General features: G+C 51.2%; 1 protein-coding gene across 3 annotated transcripts in view; it reads left to right on the top strand.

Annotated features, from left to right (window-relative positions):
• The window catches only part of LOC144174118 (uncharacterized), a 30683-nt gene extending 22529 nt beyond the window's left edge, over positions 1-8154 (top strand). The window contains exons 5-9 of one of the 3 annotated variants that reach the window (XM_077702587.1): positions 954-1018; positions 1827-2079; positions 2755-3042; positions 4121-4436; positions 7509-8150. In XM_077702587.1, coding sequence (XP_077558713.1) covers positions 954-1018; positions 1827-2079; positions 2755-3042; positions 4121-4436; positions 7509-7756 — 1170 coding nt within the window. In that variant the 3' untranslated portion in view covers positions 7757-8150. Of the gene's footprint in view, positions 1-953; positions 1019-1826; positions 2080-2754; positions 3043-4120; positions 4437-7508 lie in introns of all 3 variants that reach the window. The other 2 variants (XM_077702589.1, XM_077702588.1) reach the window with 2 other exon arrangements.
• The last annotated feature ends 12672 nt before the right edge of the window (positions 8155-20826 follow it).

The following is a 20826-nucleotide window of genomic DNA, read 5'->3' as shown; positions in this document are numbered from 1 at the left end:
TTGCTGATTGTACGGCACATACTTGAAAATCAAATTCCAAAGTCTATCATCTACACAGATTCCTTGAGTGTTGTTCGCGCTCTGTCATCGCATACACCCCCGAAAAACCACATAGTTAATCTTGTATTTAACGCTATCATGTCCGTGTATGCAAAGAAGCATAAGCTGGTCCTCTGCTGGGTCCCAGGACATGCAGGGATCGCTGGGAACGAGTTGGCAGACGAGAGGGCCGGTGCTGCTGCACTCAGGAACACTGTGGACATTACAACGGTACCCTACACAGACCTCAAGCCACACATCAGACAACACCTGCGCAGAACATGGCAAACACACTGGAATGAACAGACAGACAACAAACTACATGTAATAAAGCCACACTTGGGACGGTACACAGCTGACTCGCGCAACAGACACACGGAAGTCGCCTTGGGTAGGCTGCGGATAGGGCACACCCATGCGACGCACTTGTATCTGCTGACGGGATCGTCTAGACCCCAGTGCAGCAGGTGCGGAGATGCCCTATCCGTGGTGCACATACTAATCACATGCAAGGCACTTCACACAACACGTCACAAACACTTCAGAGAACTCTACAGACAACATATCCCACTACATCCATCGCTGTTTCTAGGTGACGATGCCATGTTTTCCGTGAAACGTGTGTTTGAGTACTTGTCAGACGTGAAGTTTTTAAACCTCATCTCCTATCACGCATAATCATATCTGGCCCTATACACCAGCCATCACCATTGCCGTTAATTGATTTTATTGTTCTTTTGGCTTTAGTAGCCACTATTTTATTATAGATACTTTTGTTTGGCGCTCTTTGCCCCAGCTGGCCTTGCGCCAAAAAACTCTAACCATCATCATCATCACGAATCAATTCGAAATACATGCAATATATGCCTCCTTTCTCATCCCGGATGCATTGTTTTTCGCTTCGTTTTTTTCAGGTCCGAATGAACAGGACTGCTCTGGCCAGCGAGTTTCTACTGGTTCGCAAATCGGAGATGTCCCGGTGAGTAAGCAGCGCCCTCTTTAGCATCGGAGCTGCAAGTGTCTAGACCAGTTCATCCGTGCGAAAAAAGAAAAAAAAAGTTCGTGCAGCAAAAACAATGTATAACGATAAGGAAGAAAAACAGAAAACGTCTGCGCCAGCCTCGCTTTGTCTGGCATTCTAAACCGAGCCAGTATAGAAACTCCACACCCAAGTGAAGCCACCTTATGCTAGCAGAAAATATTGTCACGTAGCAAAGAACGATGCAGATTTCTTCCGATAAACAAACTTTTGAAGGGAACCTGTGCTCCGCTAAGAGCTTGCAAAGAAAACGCAAGCGTCGAAGAAGCGCTCAAGAGAGAGCGACAAGCACGCTAGAGCGTCAGCGAATGGAATGCCGTGGCGTTTGGCCTGCGAGCATTTGCCCTTCCGCGCTATCTCTCCACAACTATGGAATCGGATCCAGAGCAGTGACGATCAAAGAAGGTTCTAATACACAAGCCGGAGGGAGGGAGGGAGGGAGGGAGAGGGAGATCTTCAATGAAGCCGGCGAAATGATCTGAACCAAGTTGCCTGGCTTGCTACGTCAGATGAATGGGGCGACGATGTTGAGTGAGATGAATAGGTGTCCATATGCTTCTATTAAGAGGGTCTAGTCAAGACGTGTGCCTTTAGGTACGCCAAGAAGGTTTTTGTTTCCGCGTGCACACACCACACGGGATCACAACAGACCCCGCAGAATCGTTAGCCTCACCCACCAACAGCGTGAAGTTATAGAAGCTTCAGCGCGTACATTTCTTCCTCCTGTTCCCATCCGGGGGCCCAACAGGAGCCGGTTCCCAGCGCAGCAGCCGCCGCCGCCGCAGCAGCAGCAGCAGCAGGAGTGCTGCCGGAGTCCGCCGTCCCGCATCTTCCCGCCGGAGCCGGCCGGTGGCGTGGCCCCTGCGCTGCAGTCCGAGTGGAGGAGGCTGCTCGCGCTACGCGCCGGAGGTCACCCGGCTGCTGCGGCTGCAGCGGCCGCCGCTACTGCCGCGGCCACCCGTCTTCTGCGCGCTGCGGGGCCGTCATCGCACGGCCTCCAGGTGACTTTGCTGGAGTTAGAGTGCACTAGTCTACTGGAGTCATAGTGTCTCTTTGGACGCACGGCGCCGGAGAAGAGCCTCTAATGTGATTTCTTAGTTTTTGTCGCCGCAAATATTGACCATATCTCCTGTCTGCACCCCCCCCCCTCCACCCCCCCCCCCAACCCCGTGGTTCCCCAGTTCCCAAATATTTTTTTTCGGCTACCCCGGGATAATTTCGCTACACCCTTGCATCATTAAAGCGGCTCATTGAAATACACGCACTAGCGAACAATGCCACCCAGTGAAGAACACCGTTCGTTCGTACAAAGCGTGAATGCTTTGGTTTAGTTTAGTCGTCAATGCATTAATGTGGACGAGATGGGTGCCGGAGCAGAGAAGCATATTCAAACAGCGCGTTAACGACGAAACTTCTTGTGTAAGACACACAGGACTGTCGCTGGACATCAACGGAGTTTGTCCAGCGCCAGTCCTGTGTGTCCTCTTCAAGTCGCGTCCTTAAAGTGATGCCTTAATATTTTACTGGCCTAATTAGGTACATCAGTCTCAAATACTCAACACGAACCTTAGGAACCTTCCGAGCTAAGCGAGCCCCCGGATTGCCCACGAATTATGTATCGAACATGCGCAGCGATGTCGCGGAGCGTTGCCTCGTGGTTCTCTGTGCATCTACAGGCTCTACCAGCGGCATCCGAGCCCCTGGCGCCGATCGGCACGGCTTCCGCCCTGCGGCCGGTGTACGCCAAGTCGGTGGTGCACGACCACTTCTCCGGCGGCGTCTGGAAGTCGCTGCCGTCCCAGCCGCAGCAGAGCCACCACCAGCCTCAGCCTCAGCAGCAGCCGCCGCAGCCTGTGGGTGCCGGGGCGTGGCATTCGTCCTCTGCCCGCCATCACTCCTGCTCGGCTCCCGGGGCGCACCTGGAATTGGGCGCTCTGCTGCACGGAGTGCAACAGAACAGGGAGGTAGGCACGGACGCGACCGCCGTACCAGTGTACACACTCCTCACGAAAGCAGTACCCTAGTTTTGAAGCGGATATTTGGATAACAGCAAGCTTTGACCTTCGGAACATCTTGTTTAAAGGCGAGTCACTGAAAGTAGCCAGGCATCTAGTTAAAGCACCGTACAGCTTACGAAGTGTTTTGGAAAACAAGGAGCTTGCAAGATGTCCTGATCGGGTTTGAACGTATAATTTAACAAAAAATCAGGCCATGTCCACGGAATGAATGATAAGTGGCGCGAAGCTCGAGAGGGGGAGATCATCGGTAACCGTAACTCTCCCGTGAAAGTTCGCCCATTACATCATTAAGAAAGACGTAAGACTGTGTGCGTATACATTGTACAAATCAACTTTTATTTTCGGAGTCAATGCTCCCAGACCCAGACCTGGTGAAAGACCCCGCGCCATCGAGGACTACCCCGCACCTCCACCACAATTTGTCACGTAGGATGGGACATAACAGTAAAGAACTTTTATTTAGGGCGAACTTGTGCCCGAACAAGACGAGAGGAAACGAGCAAAGGTCCTTGCGTCTCGTTCGATCTCCGAGAACGACTGCCTGCGTTCGTGGCGTGATCTCTTGCGTGATCTCCCCCTCGCAGTGCACGTGCGCTCGCGCCTCCGTTGGCGAACACAGACAAGCTCGCACTCCCGGTGCCGAGTTTGCGCTGCCGGTTGCAGCCGGTTCTTGCGCGTGCAACGCGGCCCACTTTGCGACATCTCCGAAAGCATGCGGCGGTCGCGTACCACGAGACACAAGGGATGGACAGACCCATGGCTTTAGGAGCTTCGCCCCTAAAAATAACGGCACGGACTGAAGTCGTGTCCACGATGCGGACGAGTTGCTTAGTCATGTTGTCCTTTACTCGACTGGATGTTTCAGCTTGGCTGTAAAAAACACGGATGGTTTTCTACCTTACGTAGTTATTTTTTAACGCTCAAACTGAAACTTCCAGTCAATACGAACCAACTCTGCCCAATCCCGGGCAGTTCTACTGCCTTTTAATCCTTTCCCCCTCCTCGATTACGCGACTGCACGCAGGCCCTGTCGTCGCTCGTCCAGCACAGCGGCTCGTCCCAGTCCAGGCCGCCAACCTCTCTGTCAGACTTCGGCGGTCGTCCCGGCGGCGGTCTGCAGCTGTCAGCCGAGTCTCGCCCGTCCACATCGTTGGCCCCGTTCGGGGGCGCCGCGGCAGCAGCAGCCACGGCGCACGCCCTCCAGGAGTGCTGGTCCCGGGGATCGCCCCCTAGCGGGCCCCCGCTGCTGCGCTTCAACTACGACCTCCTGCCGTCCGGATACCTGCACTGGCTGGCCCTGGCCAGGAGCAACCTTGCCAGGCCGCAGGCCATGGCGGCTGGTGCGTTCGTTGCGCATGCCTTCTGACGAATCGCTCGCATTGCTTAAGAGAATTGCTTACATGAGAGAGTTGGAGAGTGTGTGCTTGAGTGCGTGATCAGTCAGTGAATAGGTGTGTGAGTGAATGCTTTCGTGAATGTGTGAACGGGTGAGTGAATTCGTGAGTGAGTGAGAGAATGCACGATTTAGTGAGTGAGTGCTAGAGCGAAAGGGAGGGAGAGGGGAAAAAGTGGAGAGGGAGAGAGTGGGAATATCCCTGCTTTCTGGCACCCTTAAAGTTGCTCCAAATGTGGCACCCGGTGGGAAAGGGAGTTTGTGTCAGGTTGCGCAGAAACCCCCGGTAACCCCGTAGGTACGTGCAACTTCATTCTGGGCTTCTGTTGAAGCGACGCTTTATATGGCTAGGCGAAAGGGAAATCTGGCGGTCCCGCGTACGCAGAAAACTCCGCCTGCGCAACCCCGTGCGCATGCGAGAGAGAGAGAGAGAGAGAGAGAGAGAGAGAGAGAGAGAGAGAGAGAGAGAGAGAGAGAGAGAGAGAGAGAGAGAGAGAGAGAGAGAGAGAGAGAGAGAGAGAGAGAGAGAGAGAGAGAGAGAGAGAAAACGTTTATTGAAAAGCAGGGACGGGGTAGGGGAGAAAAAGAGTTAGGAGCTGTGGGCGGCCAACAAAAAAAAAAAAAAAAAAAACAGGTTGGAGAAGAATTAGAGGTTAGATGTGAGATATTGGCTGGGTTTATATGACTTAGCTACAGTCTCGCATCTTCCGCCACTGGTAACTGTGAACGGCGCATCGAAGGGAGCGAAAAAACACCGGCCACACGTTACAGCTTCGCCGGTTAACTATCTGTCCGGAGCGAATGGGCGCATTTTTGCAAGCGTCCGCTTTAGTCGGTAATTGTTCCAATTTCCGTGAAGAACCTGATAAAATGGTGGGGGAAAAAAGCATTTGAAGAGTTGGGTGTACTCTCGGCATTCCAGGAGCAGAACTGCAACTTCGTTAGCCCCTACAAGAGCGCTAAAGTGATAGCGGGACGTAGTGAAGTAAACAAGAATTATTCGCTGTTGTTTATTTTTTAAATATAATACTAGTGCCCGTCGCTCCATCTGCGCCACCCTTCGTGCGCCGTTATGTGCTACGAGGATACGAGCGATGGCCTCTGTCATAGGTTTGCTTTTGCCACACTAAACGTATGCTTGCAGTGCAGCACGCTTTAGAGGCAAATATTAAAGGCGTGAAACAGGCAGACGATACAGATTTTCAAGCGCATACGACGCGTATCCCGGGGGAACTGCCGTTATTAGCTAACGTTGTAACAGAATTTACATACACTGACTACTTTTTGCATAAATTTAAGTAATTAGTGGAGTCGGGCTAGTTCGTATAACATTGTTTTGAAGGGAAGTTGCACTGGATATGACACGGAAAATACGTACTTTCAGGTCTTGTGACAGTTCCCTTTTTTTAAAGACGATAGTTTTTATCCTGAGCTACTTAAACGCAGAAATTTGGGTCTGTCTGACTCGATTCATCCATCCGGCCAAAGCGAAACAGAAGGTGCACATCCCACAGCCAAATCCAAACGTATAAGTCCGGTGGCAATGTTCATACCTGTCAACATTCTTGAACAAGAACAATACATTACGCAAATATGAGGCGAAAAATCAAGACATAAGTGACATTTGCGTTGTTTATTTATAAAAAATTATGGATGCTTCATTTTTTGCGATAGAAAATTCCACGTCTGCTGCAGAAAACAAATTCACTCCGTCGCCTGCTGTTGCCCTCGCCACAATAGCTTCTGGCGTCATTTTGAGAAATCAAACGGAAACTGTTACGAAAGGTTCCACTAGATAAGTTCCACGTTCCGCTTGGAACGTACGTGGAGAAGGGCAAGGTGGTTCTGTAAAAGTTTAAGTAGGGTGCCTCAATTCACGCGCGTCTCCGCCGTACGGAAGCGCTGGCATCTAGGAACCCAGCCTGGTGAAGTGGAACGAGGTAAATTTAAATTGACTTGAGCAAACCTCTAGCGTGCTTACCTTGGGATGAGCGCGACTGGAGAGGAACAGCATGAGGTGAGGGGGAAAGCGAAGGAAGACATTTACTTGGCAAATGTCTGCGAAAGACTATCGTCTTTTGTCGACATTTGCAACGAACAAAGAAGATACGTGGCCAGTTTTTTTGTGTCCGTATTTGTGAGCAGACCCAGAGCAACTTCCCTTCAAATGTTTGCATAAACAGCAATGGCTTCAGTAGCGCTTGCGAAGGACGAAATGAGCTCCGGGAGGCAATATTTCGCATCCTGGTTATATGTAGCCGCCACAAAACAGTAACCTTTTTTCAGTTGTTTAGGACGAGAAAACACTTGCATTGTGCTGGTTCATGCGGGACTCTACGTCAAATTGCACGTTGTAAAAAGCGAGCAAGGGCTTTAGGAATAAACCTGCCATTAAATAAACGTGGGCAAAAGTGAAATGAAAAGGCACATGCGAGTGGGAAAACTTTTCGGAGGCCTAACAGAATCGTGGCACGGGTCCAGAGGGGTGATTTTAACACAGGGCCAGTGATCCCTCTTGATACAAGTTGGGGACCTCGTATTGTGATGTTGGTCAGTGTCGTAATGCCAAAACAATTTGCACTTGCAGCTAGAATCGGCGTTGCATCTATTGATTCCCGCATTTTGTCTTATTTTTATGCTTACCCGCGTCATATTGTGAAACTTTGCTGTTTCTGGTTAGGTCGCCCAAACACGTATTTGCCTGCTTTTTGTGTGTGTGGCTTTCTTGCACAGCTTTGATGTTGCACAACAAGCCGACTTTAAAACTGCGTGTACACGTGTACGTGTCATGCAGAGAAGCCACTGTATTTCTTTCTTTTTTTGTGTGTTGCCTGTTTAGTTTGGCAAAAAGAAAAAAAGCTTTTTTGGGGGAGGGGGGCATAGTTTCGGGGATTGCTTCGCGGACCATCTCAGGTACCCAAACTCCCATTAGTAAAACTTTGGAACAGTCTAAGGATAAAGAAACTAGAGTTCTCGCTATATTAGCCGCCATTTAAAGGCATTTATTCTTAAACTGCAGCCTTCGACCATGCCCAGCAGTTGCAACAGCAGATGCAGCAGCAGCAGCAGCAGCAGCAGCAGCCTCAGCCGCAGCAGCAGCACCAGTCCAAGCAAGACATGGGCGTGCAGACGACTTGCTCGACTACGCCGTCGTCTCTCGAGGAGGCTGACTCGAATGCGTCAGACGCCATGGGCACAGCCGCATTCGCCACACCACACACCGGAGTCTTCTTCGCGTCTTCCTCTAGCCCGGCTTTTTCGCCGTGAATTGTGTTATCTACAAGTTTTGCTTTTGGAAAAATGTTTACAGAATTTACATATAACTCTAGCGCGCTGTTTGTTTATATCACTAATCAACAGATTGTTTGTGACTTAAAAAGAATTTGAAAACGTATTTCGAGGAGTGTTTTTATTTACTACGCATGCCGGTTTTATTGCTCCAAATTCAGCCCAAGTCGGCAATACGCCCCCAGTGGCTTCTAGCTGAAGCTTGGCAGCTATGTGAGACACACTTTTAGAGCAAATTTAGTTTTGTTTGCACGGAAAAGAGCGTTTTTAATACGACTAATGTTTTAGGTCGCGGAAGTTAATTTTTACAGCTCGCGGAATGCCCGTATGATTGTTTTTATATTGCCTTAACCACGGTACTCGTTTATAAATATCTTTTACGCTACGTTTGCGTGTGAAAGTTTTTGGGCCGTGTCGAGAAAGCGTCAGTGAGTTACTCTCACCCTCCTGGAATACATCCCGGGAGTAGAGCCCATAGGGGCACAGCAGAAGCACAATTTGCACTATTACTACCATCAAAATAAAATCGTCATAATTGGAAGTTGGGGGGGGGGGAAGGCTGGTGTCGGGGAGCAGCAGCACCGACGCCAACAACTGTACCCGTTAAAAGCCGGCGTGTGGCAAAACAATTTCCACGCAGCTTTTGGACCCCCGTACTTACAATTGAGACTACAGAGCGCGATACGGGCACTGCTTATCTTTCAAGGCGCTCATAATCACCCCTTCCCCCACATGCGAAGCGTCATGCATGTTTCACTGCAAAAATTAGTGTATGTCATTGTATTACTATACCCGCTGCGGTGGCTCAGTGGCTAAGGCGTTGTGCTGCTGAGCACGAGGACGCGGGTTCGATTCCCAGCCGCGGCGGCCGCTTTTCTGATTAAGGTGAAAAGCAAAAAAACGCCCGTGTTTACGAGGTTTCGGCGCACGTTAAAGATCCCCAGGTGATCAAAATTAATCCGGAGCCCTCCACTACGGTGCGCCTCATCACCTGTGTAGCGTCGGTGCGTTGAACACAATCATCGAACCCTCCCTCACACGCAAATCGCCATGCTTCGCTGCGACAGTGTATGTCATTGTATTACTATCGGCGAAAATGAAGTATCCGGCAGTGACATATTTCCAAAGCCCATACAGCACTGGAATGAAGGTGAGTGCGAACGACAGCTGGTGATTTAAGTTTCGTGCGAAACCGTTCAGTGGGCTCAAGCAATCGCAAGAGTAAAGAATTGGTGAAATCGAACACTTGTAGCCTTAGTTATCGCAAGCGAAAGCTCTGCTTGGCCTGGCGTGTCCTTGCAAAAACTTTGCACACAGTGTTTCGTAAGAGTTCGGTCACATCTGCCAAACTTGCGCACCGGCGGCGGGGCGCCATCCACGGCGAGACGGCGACACTGCGGCGGCGAAGCAGCCATTAAGCTACGTGCAGACTAGCGTCGAAATTGCCGTGCCGCCCTGCCGAGGGCTGCCAGCGGCGCCGCGCCGTCGGTGAAACGATGATGATGATGATGATTATGGGGCTTCTCCCTTTGGAACGGGCGGACATGAAATGCCCTAGCCTAATGCATACATCAAGCGTACCAGCACTCAAAATAGAACACAGAACACAACATAAAACAAGGTACATAAGGAGTAAAGGAACAAATTAGATAAAATGTCCTATACGCATAGTGATACATATATATATATATATATATATATATATATATAGATATACCTACACACATGCATGTGTTACATACCCCTCTACAAACGCACTCTTCTCAATAACTATTAAATCCAAAACCACAAAAGTCGAAGGCACACGAGCAGCCAGTACGCTGTAGCCACCCATCACTCAACACGACTGCACGACAGTCAACGGCACAACACGCACACTCTCGAAGGTTGTATCGCCGGCGGGTCTCCTTGTACCAGCGCAGTCAACGGCACACCACTCACAATCCCGACGCCCTGTCAGTCTCGCCGATGGGTCTCCTTAAACCACCGCTGGAGCCTTTCCTTTGTCACCTGCAGCGCAGCGTTGCGACCGGCGGCGGCACCTGCAGCGACGAACCCCAGCGCCTCTGGCAGACTCACGCCATCTGGGTGCTTCGGCTGCAGCGAGTCACATAGGAGCACGATGTGTTCAATTGACTCCTCTGCTTCACCACACACTCTGCACCTCGCGGATTGAACGTCAGGGGATGACTCGTAGAGGCGCCGATACGTTAATGTCCGCAGCGCGCCCGCTCGGGCCTCGAAGAGCAACCCGCCGTCCGTGCTGTCGTGGAACATAGCCTCCCTGCATATCGCCGTCTTGTTGTCGCGGTACAACTGCAGGGTGCTTTTTTCGCCCATAGCCAGTCTCCATTCGGCGGTCTCTGACTCCCGTACCCGCTTCTGAACTGCCCTGGCATGTTGCTGTTCAGCGGGTTCCTGGGTAGGACGCTCGAAGAAGCCGAATTTCCGCCGAAGCACGTGGAGGCGGGTGCCCCATTGCGTGCGGATTCCAGTGAAGTGGTGGTACCGGTACACACGGCGAGCCCAGCGTGTGTCCTCCATGCGCCGAAGTCGTTCCTCGTAGGCGATCTTGCTTCGGGCTTCCCGGGCCTCAAACGACGACCAGCCCATATCGCCTTGAATGGCCTCTTTAGCCACGCAGCCATGGCAACCCAGCGCCACGCGTCCCACTTCGCTTTGGCAACGTTCCAGCCATGCGCGAGTTGTGTGAGGCAAGCAGACCACTGCGTTGGCAAACGTAAGGCACGGCACATGGACGGCTTTCCACAGCTCGCGCACCATCATGTACCGGCTGCATCCCCATAAACAGCGCTTGCGCAGGATGCGACACGCTCGCTGCGCCGACTGCTGCACGTGGGCTGCATGTGCCGAGTAGCGATCCTGTCCCGCGCTGAAGGTAACGCCAAGGTACCGGTACGACTCTTCTTGAGGCACTAGGTCTCCACTGGGGAGCGTGACATGGACGCCACCGTCGGGGCCAGAGAAGCGGAGGACGGCCGACTTCTTCGCATTGAAGCATAGGCCTAGCCCTCCGAGCTGCGCCGCCGCCACAGTGACCAGCCCCTGCAAAGTAGCGGCGTCATCAGCCAGGAGAACCAGGTCGTCCGCAAACACTAATCCCGGCAGTGTCCACGTCTCCGGCAATCCTTCCGCAGTGAACCGCAGTGTGAAGCCCAGTTTCGAAGCCAGAATGGCGTGCTCTATCTTGGCTGCGTATAGCATAAACAAGATGGGAGATAGAGGGCACCCTTGCTTCAGGCCCCTGCGGACAGGAACTGGGTCCGTCACCCTTCCTCCAAAGGAAGCCACCACGGTGAACACCGTTCTGCGGGAGCGCTCTCTAGCGATAGCTCCCCCCGCTTTTCTGAGCAGCTCTAAAGCGAAATTCATTCTTGTTGAGACGGCGCGTGCTCGCGGAAGGCGTGATTCCGTCTCGCTGTAGACGGAAGCCAGGAAGTTCAGGCGACGTCACCAACAAACAAAAAACCAAAATAAAATAAAAGCTACACAATCAGGGAAGTTTGCAAGCCAGGTTTATTTGCAAACCAAAATGGAAATCAATAAAAACTTTTCATTGAATAAAACCTTTCATTTTGCAAGTACCTGTGGACGTCTTTTACGCAACTTGCGCCATCTGTTCAACGCTAGATAAAACGATGAAAAACAGGAAAAAATGAAAACCGAAAGATAGCTCCGCCCACCATAGCCGCCCTTTTCCCTGCCACAGCAAGATTTCTCTTCGAACGCGCCATTTTTCTTCTTACGGATTTGCTCGTTACAAAGGGTTCTTTTACAGTGCGAGGGTACACTTTTTGTTTCCTGATGGAGTAAGGCAGTACGCGGACAACTTTCCTATGGGGGGAGTGGGAGGGGGAGCCAACTGATCTGTGTTAGTGCGCAAAATAGTTCCCAATAAACTGGTTTCGGTTACAGTTTCGGCGTGACAGATAGGCATTTGATACAGTTCATTTCTTCACATGAGCACCGTGGTGAGTGCGCTGAACCACGATCACCGAGCATGCAGGCATATTGGCGTCTCCTTCCCCAAGCTTCGTTTGCATGTAAACACGAGCCAACGCTTTGACTGGAGAACTCAGACCGACCGTGGACTATACCGCCCAACTGTGTATCGTTTAGAAGAGAAGTGAATTTTGTAAGCGCTTCAGTTTTGACGGAATGCAGCGATTTTGTAAACTCTTCTGGACCTCAGAACTGGCCAGCACCACCGGCATGTGTAGCGTACTTACATAGCACGGGCGCGGTACACCGAAAGACCAGCGTGCACATATGCTTACGTACTGTTGCATCCGGGAAGACCGACCCGAGCCGAGCTCCGTCGCCTCCGACATACGTGTTATAGCGTGGTGAAGCGAGCTGCCAGCCAATGTTGCAGCCATAAAGCAGTCCAGAAGCCGTAGGCAAACGTAACTTGTTTACTTCATAGCGAGAGATGAGCCGAAGCCAAAGAACAATGCCCCGACGGGCGAGGTTACAGTACAGGACTCGAGCAGAGTGACAGCAATGGTTCACTGCTCAAACAGGAATGAACTACAGCGCTTGGGGGGTCTAATTTGTATCCAAAGCGCCAACGGTCAAAACAAGCGTTCCCTCTAGATTGTACACCCGACACGAACGGTACAGACACGAACGGTACAGACACACACAACGCTCTTTCCAGAGTTCGTGACCAGTCAGTAGTAGCGGCGCAAGCCGAGTCCGAGAGAGGGGAGAGAGGTCCTGAGGAGGTGTCCGTAGCGGCTTCCGCGTCCTCCGGCAGGTTGAAGCCTGCCTCGTCTGCCAACGCCGGTTTGAATCGCACCGATAGCGAGGCGCCTGCGATCCAGACGTGTAGCGACGCGTTTGCATTGTCGGCTGCAAGCGTGAGTCACCGACAGAGGCGCCTGCCTGAAAGGCGCACGTAGTGGAGGCTTCGCCGCACAGCCGAGGAGTGTTGAACGAAGCACAGCGGCGGGCTGATTCGTAACAGTACATGCTCGCTTACGCCGGCAAAGTGGCTAACCGAACGGATAGCGGTAACGGCCGAGAGCCCCGGTCGCATCAGTCGCACTTGGGCGTACAGTTTGCAAACCACTCGCTTCGTTTGTTGAAGAGCGAAGCTTCTTGAAAATCCTATGCGGAGAATGAAGTCGCGAGCTGCCGAAAGCCGTCGACCATGGAGGTTTTTCCTCCATGCCGTCGACCATGCCGTCGATAATGCCGCCATTTTTTTTATTCGGGAGGGAACCATTGCGACGCCAGCGGCCGCAGCCTCAACAAAAAAAAAATCTGAAAATTAAAAATTAATTCTATCTGTTTCATATATTCTGGCTAGTAATTTAGTGGTATTATCAATCCAAGTCTAAAGCAGGAGCATTGTATATTCTTGAACTGCTGAGGTTACCACCAGCCAATTATTTTTGTTGAACTACTTCCGGGTGCGCAACGAAAAGGCGTGGTTCGGCTCCGTAGCCTTGACTATTGCCACAGAAAGACGTCGACATTGGCAGCAAAGAAAGCGCACCTGAGGGTTTCAAGCGCTGCGGCACGGCTACAAACACCCAAATTGTGCCACCGGCGTGCCAACAATGCTTACGCAGCTCACTAAAAGGCGTGAAATGGTACGCTCGATACCCTACCTTTCGTCGATTTTGTCGTCCGACGCCCCTTGCCGAGCAATGCAGCCGACACAGCCGACCACAGAGATAGAGAGAGACCCTTCCTTCTGTGTGTATTAACAGATGGCGCAACACGCGTAAACGATCACTGAAGGTACTCGCAGAAAGGAAGGTTTTATTCATTGAAAAGTTGTTAATCAGCTTACATTTCACGTTTACGAATAAACCTGACTTGCAAACTTTCCTGATTGCGTAGCTTTTGTTTTATTTTGGTGTTTTGTTTGTTGGTGACGCCAGCGGAACTTCCTGGCTTCCGTCCACAGCAAGACGGAATTACGCGCGCTCGACGACCCGGTGTGTCGACGATGACGTCGCGGCCCCTCAAGCGCTTTTCAGCGACCTCGCGGCCCCTCAAGCGCCAACCGGCCAGCGGCGGTGCTGACAACAGCATCGTTTGGCACCCCGCAAGACGATACTGGAGATGTCTTCAACGAGTCACCCGACGAATATAATGAGGGAGGAACGCACGACGTCTACCCGGCGGTTCAACATCGATAGGATATAGGCCTCCTGCGCTGCCCAGTGGGCGCTGCGCAAGCGGCTTCCGGGCAGTACTTCCGGGTAGTACAAAGCTGCGCGTGTCCCATAGGATCCCGTGTTGACAGAAGCAAAATGAGCTCGACGCTCCCGATTATTTTGCGACGTGGTCACCAGTTCATCTCCGACGCGTCCGATCTATTTCAGCGATCAACTTGGCATTAGGGGAAAAAGCTTTGCAGCGCTAAATACGTTTACAGCACCGACGAAAGTGCCGGGACCGTGACGGCGTCTGCTACTCGCAGGTTCACCGATCCATGGTCGTACGAAGCGAAATTTTAAGTGAAATTTCTAGTTTAAACTAATACTCTAGGTGACAGAGACTTCTCAAAAACAGCCAAGAAGAGTGACGCAATCGGGGATGATCGCGCTTTAAAAAGCCAGCGAGTCCGGCGGACCGCAGGCTCGCCTGCTGCGGTGCGCCGCTCTTTTGCGTACCTGCACACTATGCGTGCACTTTCATTAAACAGTGCTCGTTTGCGTCGCCGTTACGAATACACGGTGCAGCGTTAGCTTGCCGTTTTGTTGCGTGTCTCAGTGAAAAATTGCCGCGACCGTCAGAAGCGTGAAATCTGTTTTGCGATTCCGAAATTAGTGGCCGCTCGCTTTCCTTGTTTGCTCCCGCTTTACTTAATTACGCTCTTGCAGTATACATTCCCAGTTCGCACTTAATAGCCTAGAATGAGGGTCAGCAACGGCCGAGTTCCATGCAGCCGACACGGCGGAGGGCTGGACGGCAAATCGGAAGGAAAAGTGTGTGTGTGTGTGTGGGGGGGGGGGGGGGGGGGGTCTTTGAATGCAAAGAGACAAAATTCAGCGAATTTCTAATAATATTTGACAATAATCTGGCGAAGTGTGAAGATGGGGGTGCAATTCAACTGGAGGACGCCAATTCTCTGTTCTTGCCTCGCTGTCTAACTCCATTTGAAGTCAAAACTGGCGTGTCGGCGTTCAGATTCGACGACCCCTGCACTAGAAAACCAACACAGACAGTGATGATCGTATGTAAATATTCGGGGCCCCGCGCCGTGTATGCGGCTGTGTTATGTTATGCTGTGTTATGTGGTGTTATAGAAGTACACATCTCTGCAGGCAGCGGGCGTGTGATTTGGTGCATGTTTTGCGTCCTTTAATAGCGCTTAATTTGTTTATTTGGCGCTATTGCCCCACCTACTCGCTAGTATACATGTACCCTCCCGTTCGTAAATCGTGCGGCGTAAAAACGTTACGCAAGAATCATTTAGTTTGCGAAAATACGAAACAAAATTTCCACTCGTTTCAAAGGCGGGGCCAGGCCAGCAGTGTCAGCTGAGTCGGCTGCGCAATTCTTGCGTTCGCTTGCATGCTCCCGCTGAAGCAACCTTTTGCAGTTACCTCAGGATATATGATGAGCAGCGTTGCGTGTTTATGCTACTCGTGAACTTTCTTCCATTGTCGACCGCACGCAAGAAGAAAAAACTGTAACTATCGTGAAACAGTTAAACCACCCGACCTGGCGATACTGTCCCACGCCGCGACCATCGCGAAAGCTCGCTAAAAGAAAGCCGACAAATCGGCTTCTTTTCGCGGATATTATTTTGTTTAGCCTCTGCAACTATTTTAAGGGCTATTTCATACAATATGCAGTCATTTAAACTCGCCACAAAGCGCCACAACCAACTTTCACTCTGGCTTGTAATTGAAAACACATGGAGGGCGGCGAGGGTCGTCTGCCTTTGTACTACCCAGAGGCGTTGGCCGCTAGGGGCGCTGCATGTTGCCACAGCCGACGCCTCTGGGTAGTACAAAAGCAGACGACCCTCGCCGCCCTCCATGTATTTTCACTTACAAGCACGTGCTTACAAGCCAGAGGGAACGTTTGTTGTACTTAGTTTAATCGCTTTGTGGCGCGTTTACATGACTGCATACTATATGAAATAGCCCTTAAAGTAGTTTCAGAGGCTAAACAAAATAATATCCGCTAAAACAAGCCGATTTATCGGCTTTCTATTGAGCGAGCTGTCGCGGTCGTCGCGGCGCGGGACAGTATCACTAGGTCGTGTGGTCTAACTTCCTGACGACAATTATCGTTATTTGTTCTTGCGTACGGTCGACAAAGGAAAGTTCACGAGTAGCATAAACACGGAACGCTGCTCATCCTATAGCCTGAGGTAATTGCAAAAGGTTGCTTCATCGGGAGCATGCAAGCGAACGCAAGAATTGCGCAGCCGACTCAGCTGACACTGCTGGCCTGGCACCGCCTTGAAAACGAGTGAAAATTTTGTTTTGTATTTTCGCAAACTAAAGTATTCTTGCGAAAACGTTTTACGCCGCACGAGTTACGAACGGCAGGGTACATGTGTACTAAAGAGTAGGTGAGGCAATAGCATACCAAATAAACAAATTAAGCGCTATTAAAGGACGCAAAACAAGCACCAAATCACACGCCCGCGGCCTGCAGAGATTTGTACTTCTATATTTGCATGACATAACACAGTCGCATACGCGTCGCAAGGCCCCCGATATTTACATATGATCATCACTGACTATGTTGGTTATCTTCTAGTGCAGGGGTCGTCGCTAACAATCTGAACGCCGACACGCCAGTTTTGCCCTCAAATGTAGTTAGACAGCGAGACAAGAACAGAGAATTAATCCCTTCCAGATGAATTGTCCCCCATCTACACACTTCGACAGATTATTGTCAAATATTATTGGCAATTCGCTTTTTTTTTTTTGCGTTCAAAGCCCCTTCCCCCTCTCACCCGATTTTCATTCAGCCCTGCTCCGTGTCAGCTGCGTGCTACTGCAGGGCACTACACTTCAAAACGTTACTGACCCTTAGTCTAGCCTATTAAATGCGAACTGGGAATGTATGCTTCAAGAGCGTAATTAAGTAAAGTGAGAGCAAACGAGGAAAGCGAGCGGCTTCTCAGCTCGCCCGACCACCTTGTTTTACGGTCACTAATTTTGGAATCGCAAAACAGATTTCTCGCTTCTGACGGAGCTCGCTGCATTTTGTCACGGAGACACGCAACAAAACAGCAAGCTAACGCTGCACCATGTATTCGTAACGGCGACGAAACAAGCACTGTTTAATGAAAGTGCACGCATAGTGCGCAGGTACGCAAAATAGTGGCGTGCGTAGCTAGCCTGCGGTTCACCGGACTCGCTGGCTTTTTAAGGAGGCATGAAGACAAAACACACGTTTGGTTCATTCAAAAGATTGCCTCGTTAGAATAATACTGACACCACTTTCAATATAAACTTCGCTCAAATAAGCCATATAATTCGGGGAAAAAATGGAATGACCATGCGACCCACTAGCTCATTTCCCGCAACAGAGCGTATGATGTCATATGAGCCCAGCTCTGCGATTGGCGGAGGCCGGCAAAAGCAAACGCAAATTAGGCAGAGCTTATAAGCTTGCCGATCGTGCTATTTGCGCCTAAATGTAATGCATATCCGTTTTACAGTGGTGTCAATGGTGCGGTAAACAACAAAAGTTACGAAAATACACGTAAGCATAGAATACCGATGCGCAGTGTTGTTGGTACTGGGCGAACTATGCTCGTTTCAGCTGCACAGCAGTTCGACGCTTCCGAGTTGTCTTATACGACGTTGGCCGATGCCTTACGTGGACCTGTTTGTCAGGCATGCCCCATGTTTCACGAAGCGATTATATCTTTCTACCGTAACAAAAACAAGCCAGGTCCAAATACGGTCAAAAACAAAGCAACGGCGGAGTGCGGAGTATGCTAGCGCCATCTGGGAGGTTTGACGGCGCAAGGCTGCAGAGCCAAATGGCGCAGTGCAAGTTTGCTTGCTTACGCGCCGTTATGACTTCATTGTAGACGTCACCAAAACACGTTTTGGCGGGAGAATCAAAATTTTAACCTAAAGTGATTAATTTCTCAGTGAATTTGCTGCCGTGAACACGAAATCTTTCGAATAAAATAAACTTTTATTTTGTCTTCATGGCTCCTTTAAAGCGCGATCAGCCGTCATTGATGCTCAAGAACGGATGTGCAACGCACTTTCCGTGTTTACCAAGAATCCGGAGGTTGCTGAGCAAATGGCCATTGCACTTGCTCTGCTTGATCCTCAACATAAGGTCATTTATAGCGACTCTAGGGCGGCCACTCGAGCCTTCGCCAGGGGAGTGGTTGATGCCAAAGTCTCCAAGTTATTGGAAGATAGACACATTAGTAATCATTCGATAGTCTGGTTTCCAGCCCACATGGGCGACCTCGGGGGAGGACAGCGGAACTTCAATGAATCCGCACACGAGGCGGCGCGAGGACTCAGCAGCCGCGCACCCTCCCAACCACCCCCGTCTCCACAAAGGGCTTTCAAGGATCAACTTCAGACCTACAACGAGCTCACCAAGCACTTCTACTTAAATCGACGGGAATTTGCGCTCCCACACAAAGGACTCAACAGGGCGCAGTCAGTCACTCTCCGCATGTTACAAACGGACTCATACGCCAATCCTTGGAGGATGAGCCACATCGACTCGGACTACGACGGAACTGCTACGTGTTCAAAGTGTGATGGGCATGTGAACTTGGGTCATATGTTGTGTGGTTGTGCTACGCAAGCCTCCTATCTGGAGGATAAGGTCAAGTGGGACAGTGCTCTCAGGAGCAGTGAACTTAACGATCAACTCTGGGCTGTCCAGAAGGCCCGCGTAGCGGCGGAGAGTCTCGGGCTCCCCGTCCCGACGTGGGAGATGCCCTCTACACCTTGACACCGGTCAGGTGTCCTTCAGGACCCTTTTTGGAAATAAAGTTTCACCACCACCACCATCGCCGACTGCGTCACTCTTCTTTTTTTATCGGCTGTTGTTGAAAAGTCCTTGCCACCTATATTAGTTTAAATAGAAGTTTCACTTGACGTTTCTCTTCATACGACCATCGATCAGTGAACCTGCGAGTGGCACAGCGCCGTCACCGTCCCGGCACTTTCGTCGGTGCTGTAAACGTATTTAGCGCTGCAAAGCTTTTTCCCCTAATGCCAAGTTAATCGCCGGAAGCGATCGGACGTGTCGGGGATGGGCTGATGACCATGTAGGAAAACAATCGGGAGCATCGAGCTCATTTTGCTTCTGTCTACACGGGATCCTATGGGACCCGTGCAGCTTTGTACTACCCGGAAGTACTGCCCGGAAGCCGCTTGCGCAGCGCCCCCTGTGCAGCGCAGGAGGCCTATTGCCACGGCGGAAGCAAGCTAACGCCCACCTGCGCAAAAGAGGAGCGTGTCCCTCGGTGTGTGCGTGTGTGGACGTCACTCTCAGAGCCACGAATTTTGTCATTGGTGCGTCCTGACGTCAGCCGAGAGAAAGGGTGAAAGGGGACGGACCCAACGTACCTATTTAATCTCTCGCGCGCAGGGGCGCACTGCCTGTTCTCTGAGATCGAGATGTGGTGGTCGTGCCAGACCATATGGCTCATGTAAATACTCATACATAAAGTTTTCTTCTCCTTCAACTTCGTCACCATGACTGCCCCGGCACCATATCAACCACGGTCCACTTCGACCACGCACGCTACCCCGGTTCCCAACAAGGCGTGTACTGGCGACAGATTCCGTTTCACAGCTCGTACAATAAGTGGTGGCGGGAGTTATGAGACTCTTCGAGACGGCACAGAGACAAGTGGCGCGCCGATATCATTTTGAAAGCGAGTGATCGTCTTTACTGAGCAGTGCCTTGTGGGAGTGGAGTCTTCTTACAGGTAGCCGTGCGCCGTCCCGGTTGCTGCCGCTCTCTCAACCAGAAGGAGCTGATCGCGAAGGAGGGAGCTGGGCAGCAGCGTCTCCCACTGCAGGGTAATGGGGAGGCGCCGGAGGTGGTTAATTTGGGCACCGTTGCTAACGCTTCGCTCTTCTCTCTCACAGACAGCTCTGTCGTTCTGCGATCTTCTCTGTCGTTCTGCACGCTTTCTTGACAGAACGACGCGGCTCTGCAAAGTGACGCTAACATTTTAAAGCGAAGCTTTAGCGTCCCTCACTGATTCCATTGTACACCAATATACCCAACAGGTAAGCCATATTTCGCGGACGATGATGATGAATGATCGTGGGTACCAGCCGCGGTGGTTCAGTGGCTAAGGCGTTGCGTTGCTTAGCACGAGGTCGCGGGTTCGATTCCCGGCCGCGGCGGCCGCTTTTCTGATGGAGGCAAAAAGCAAGAATGCCCTTGTGTACTAGATTTCGGCGCCAATAAAGATCACCAGGTGGTCAAAATTAATCCGGAGCCCTCCACAACGACGCCTGCGTTGCGTCGGCGCGTTAAACCCCCACAATCAATCAATCGAATGGTCGTGGGTCTTCGAAGTGAAAAAAAAAAACGCTTCCCGTGGCCAGAATTGAACCTGGGTCTGACGCGTTATGACGCCGGCGTCTATCCAATTGCTCCAGTTCGACATGGTCGAAGGGAACGCCAAGCAGCAGGTACCGATTCGCGCCGCACACCCCAAACCCAAACATTAGGCCTACGGAGTGCCCACCCGAGAGCTGCTGTGGATATTCTAGAAAAGTGGTGCGTACGTTCAAAGTAGCACATACTCGCCACGTGGAATTGGCCATCAGGAGAAAGCCTCGCGTTCAACCATCGTCGTCTTCGCCATTCGCATGACTCGCCTATTGCTCACGCAGTAAAACCATCATCACCGGCATCGTTTTCATCGCATTCAAAGGCAGCCATTGCCCACGGCCGCCTGGAGACCACAGGAAGCTCGCGCTGCACGCACTGCTCGCGCATTCGATCGGCCACAGTACTGACAATGCCCTGTGACGTTCCTCCTGCGCTTTTAACTTTCCATAATATTTTCCCCAGCAACGCTAAAATGCTTA

This window comes from Haemaphysalis longicornis, unplaced genomic scaffold (genome assembly GCF_048455015.1).
Source record: "Haemaphysalis longicornis isolate Haplotype H1 unplaced genomic scaffold, Haemaphysalis longicornis Haplotype H1 scaffold_3, whole genome shotgun sequence".
Taxonomy (NCBI): domain Eukaryota; kingdom Metazoa; phylum Arthropoda; class Arachnida; order Ixodida; family Ixodidae; genus Haemaphysalis; species Haemaphysalis longicornis.
The sequence above is the reverse complement of the archived record's forward strand: the minus strand, read 5'-3'. Positions and strand labels throughout refer to the sequence as shown.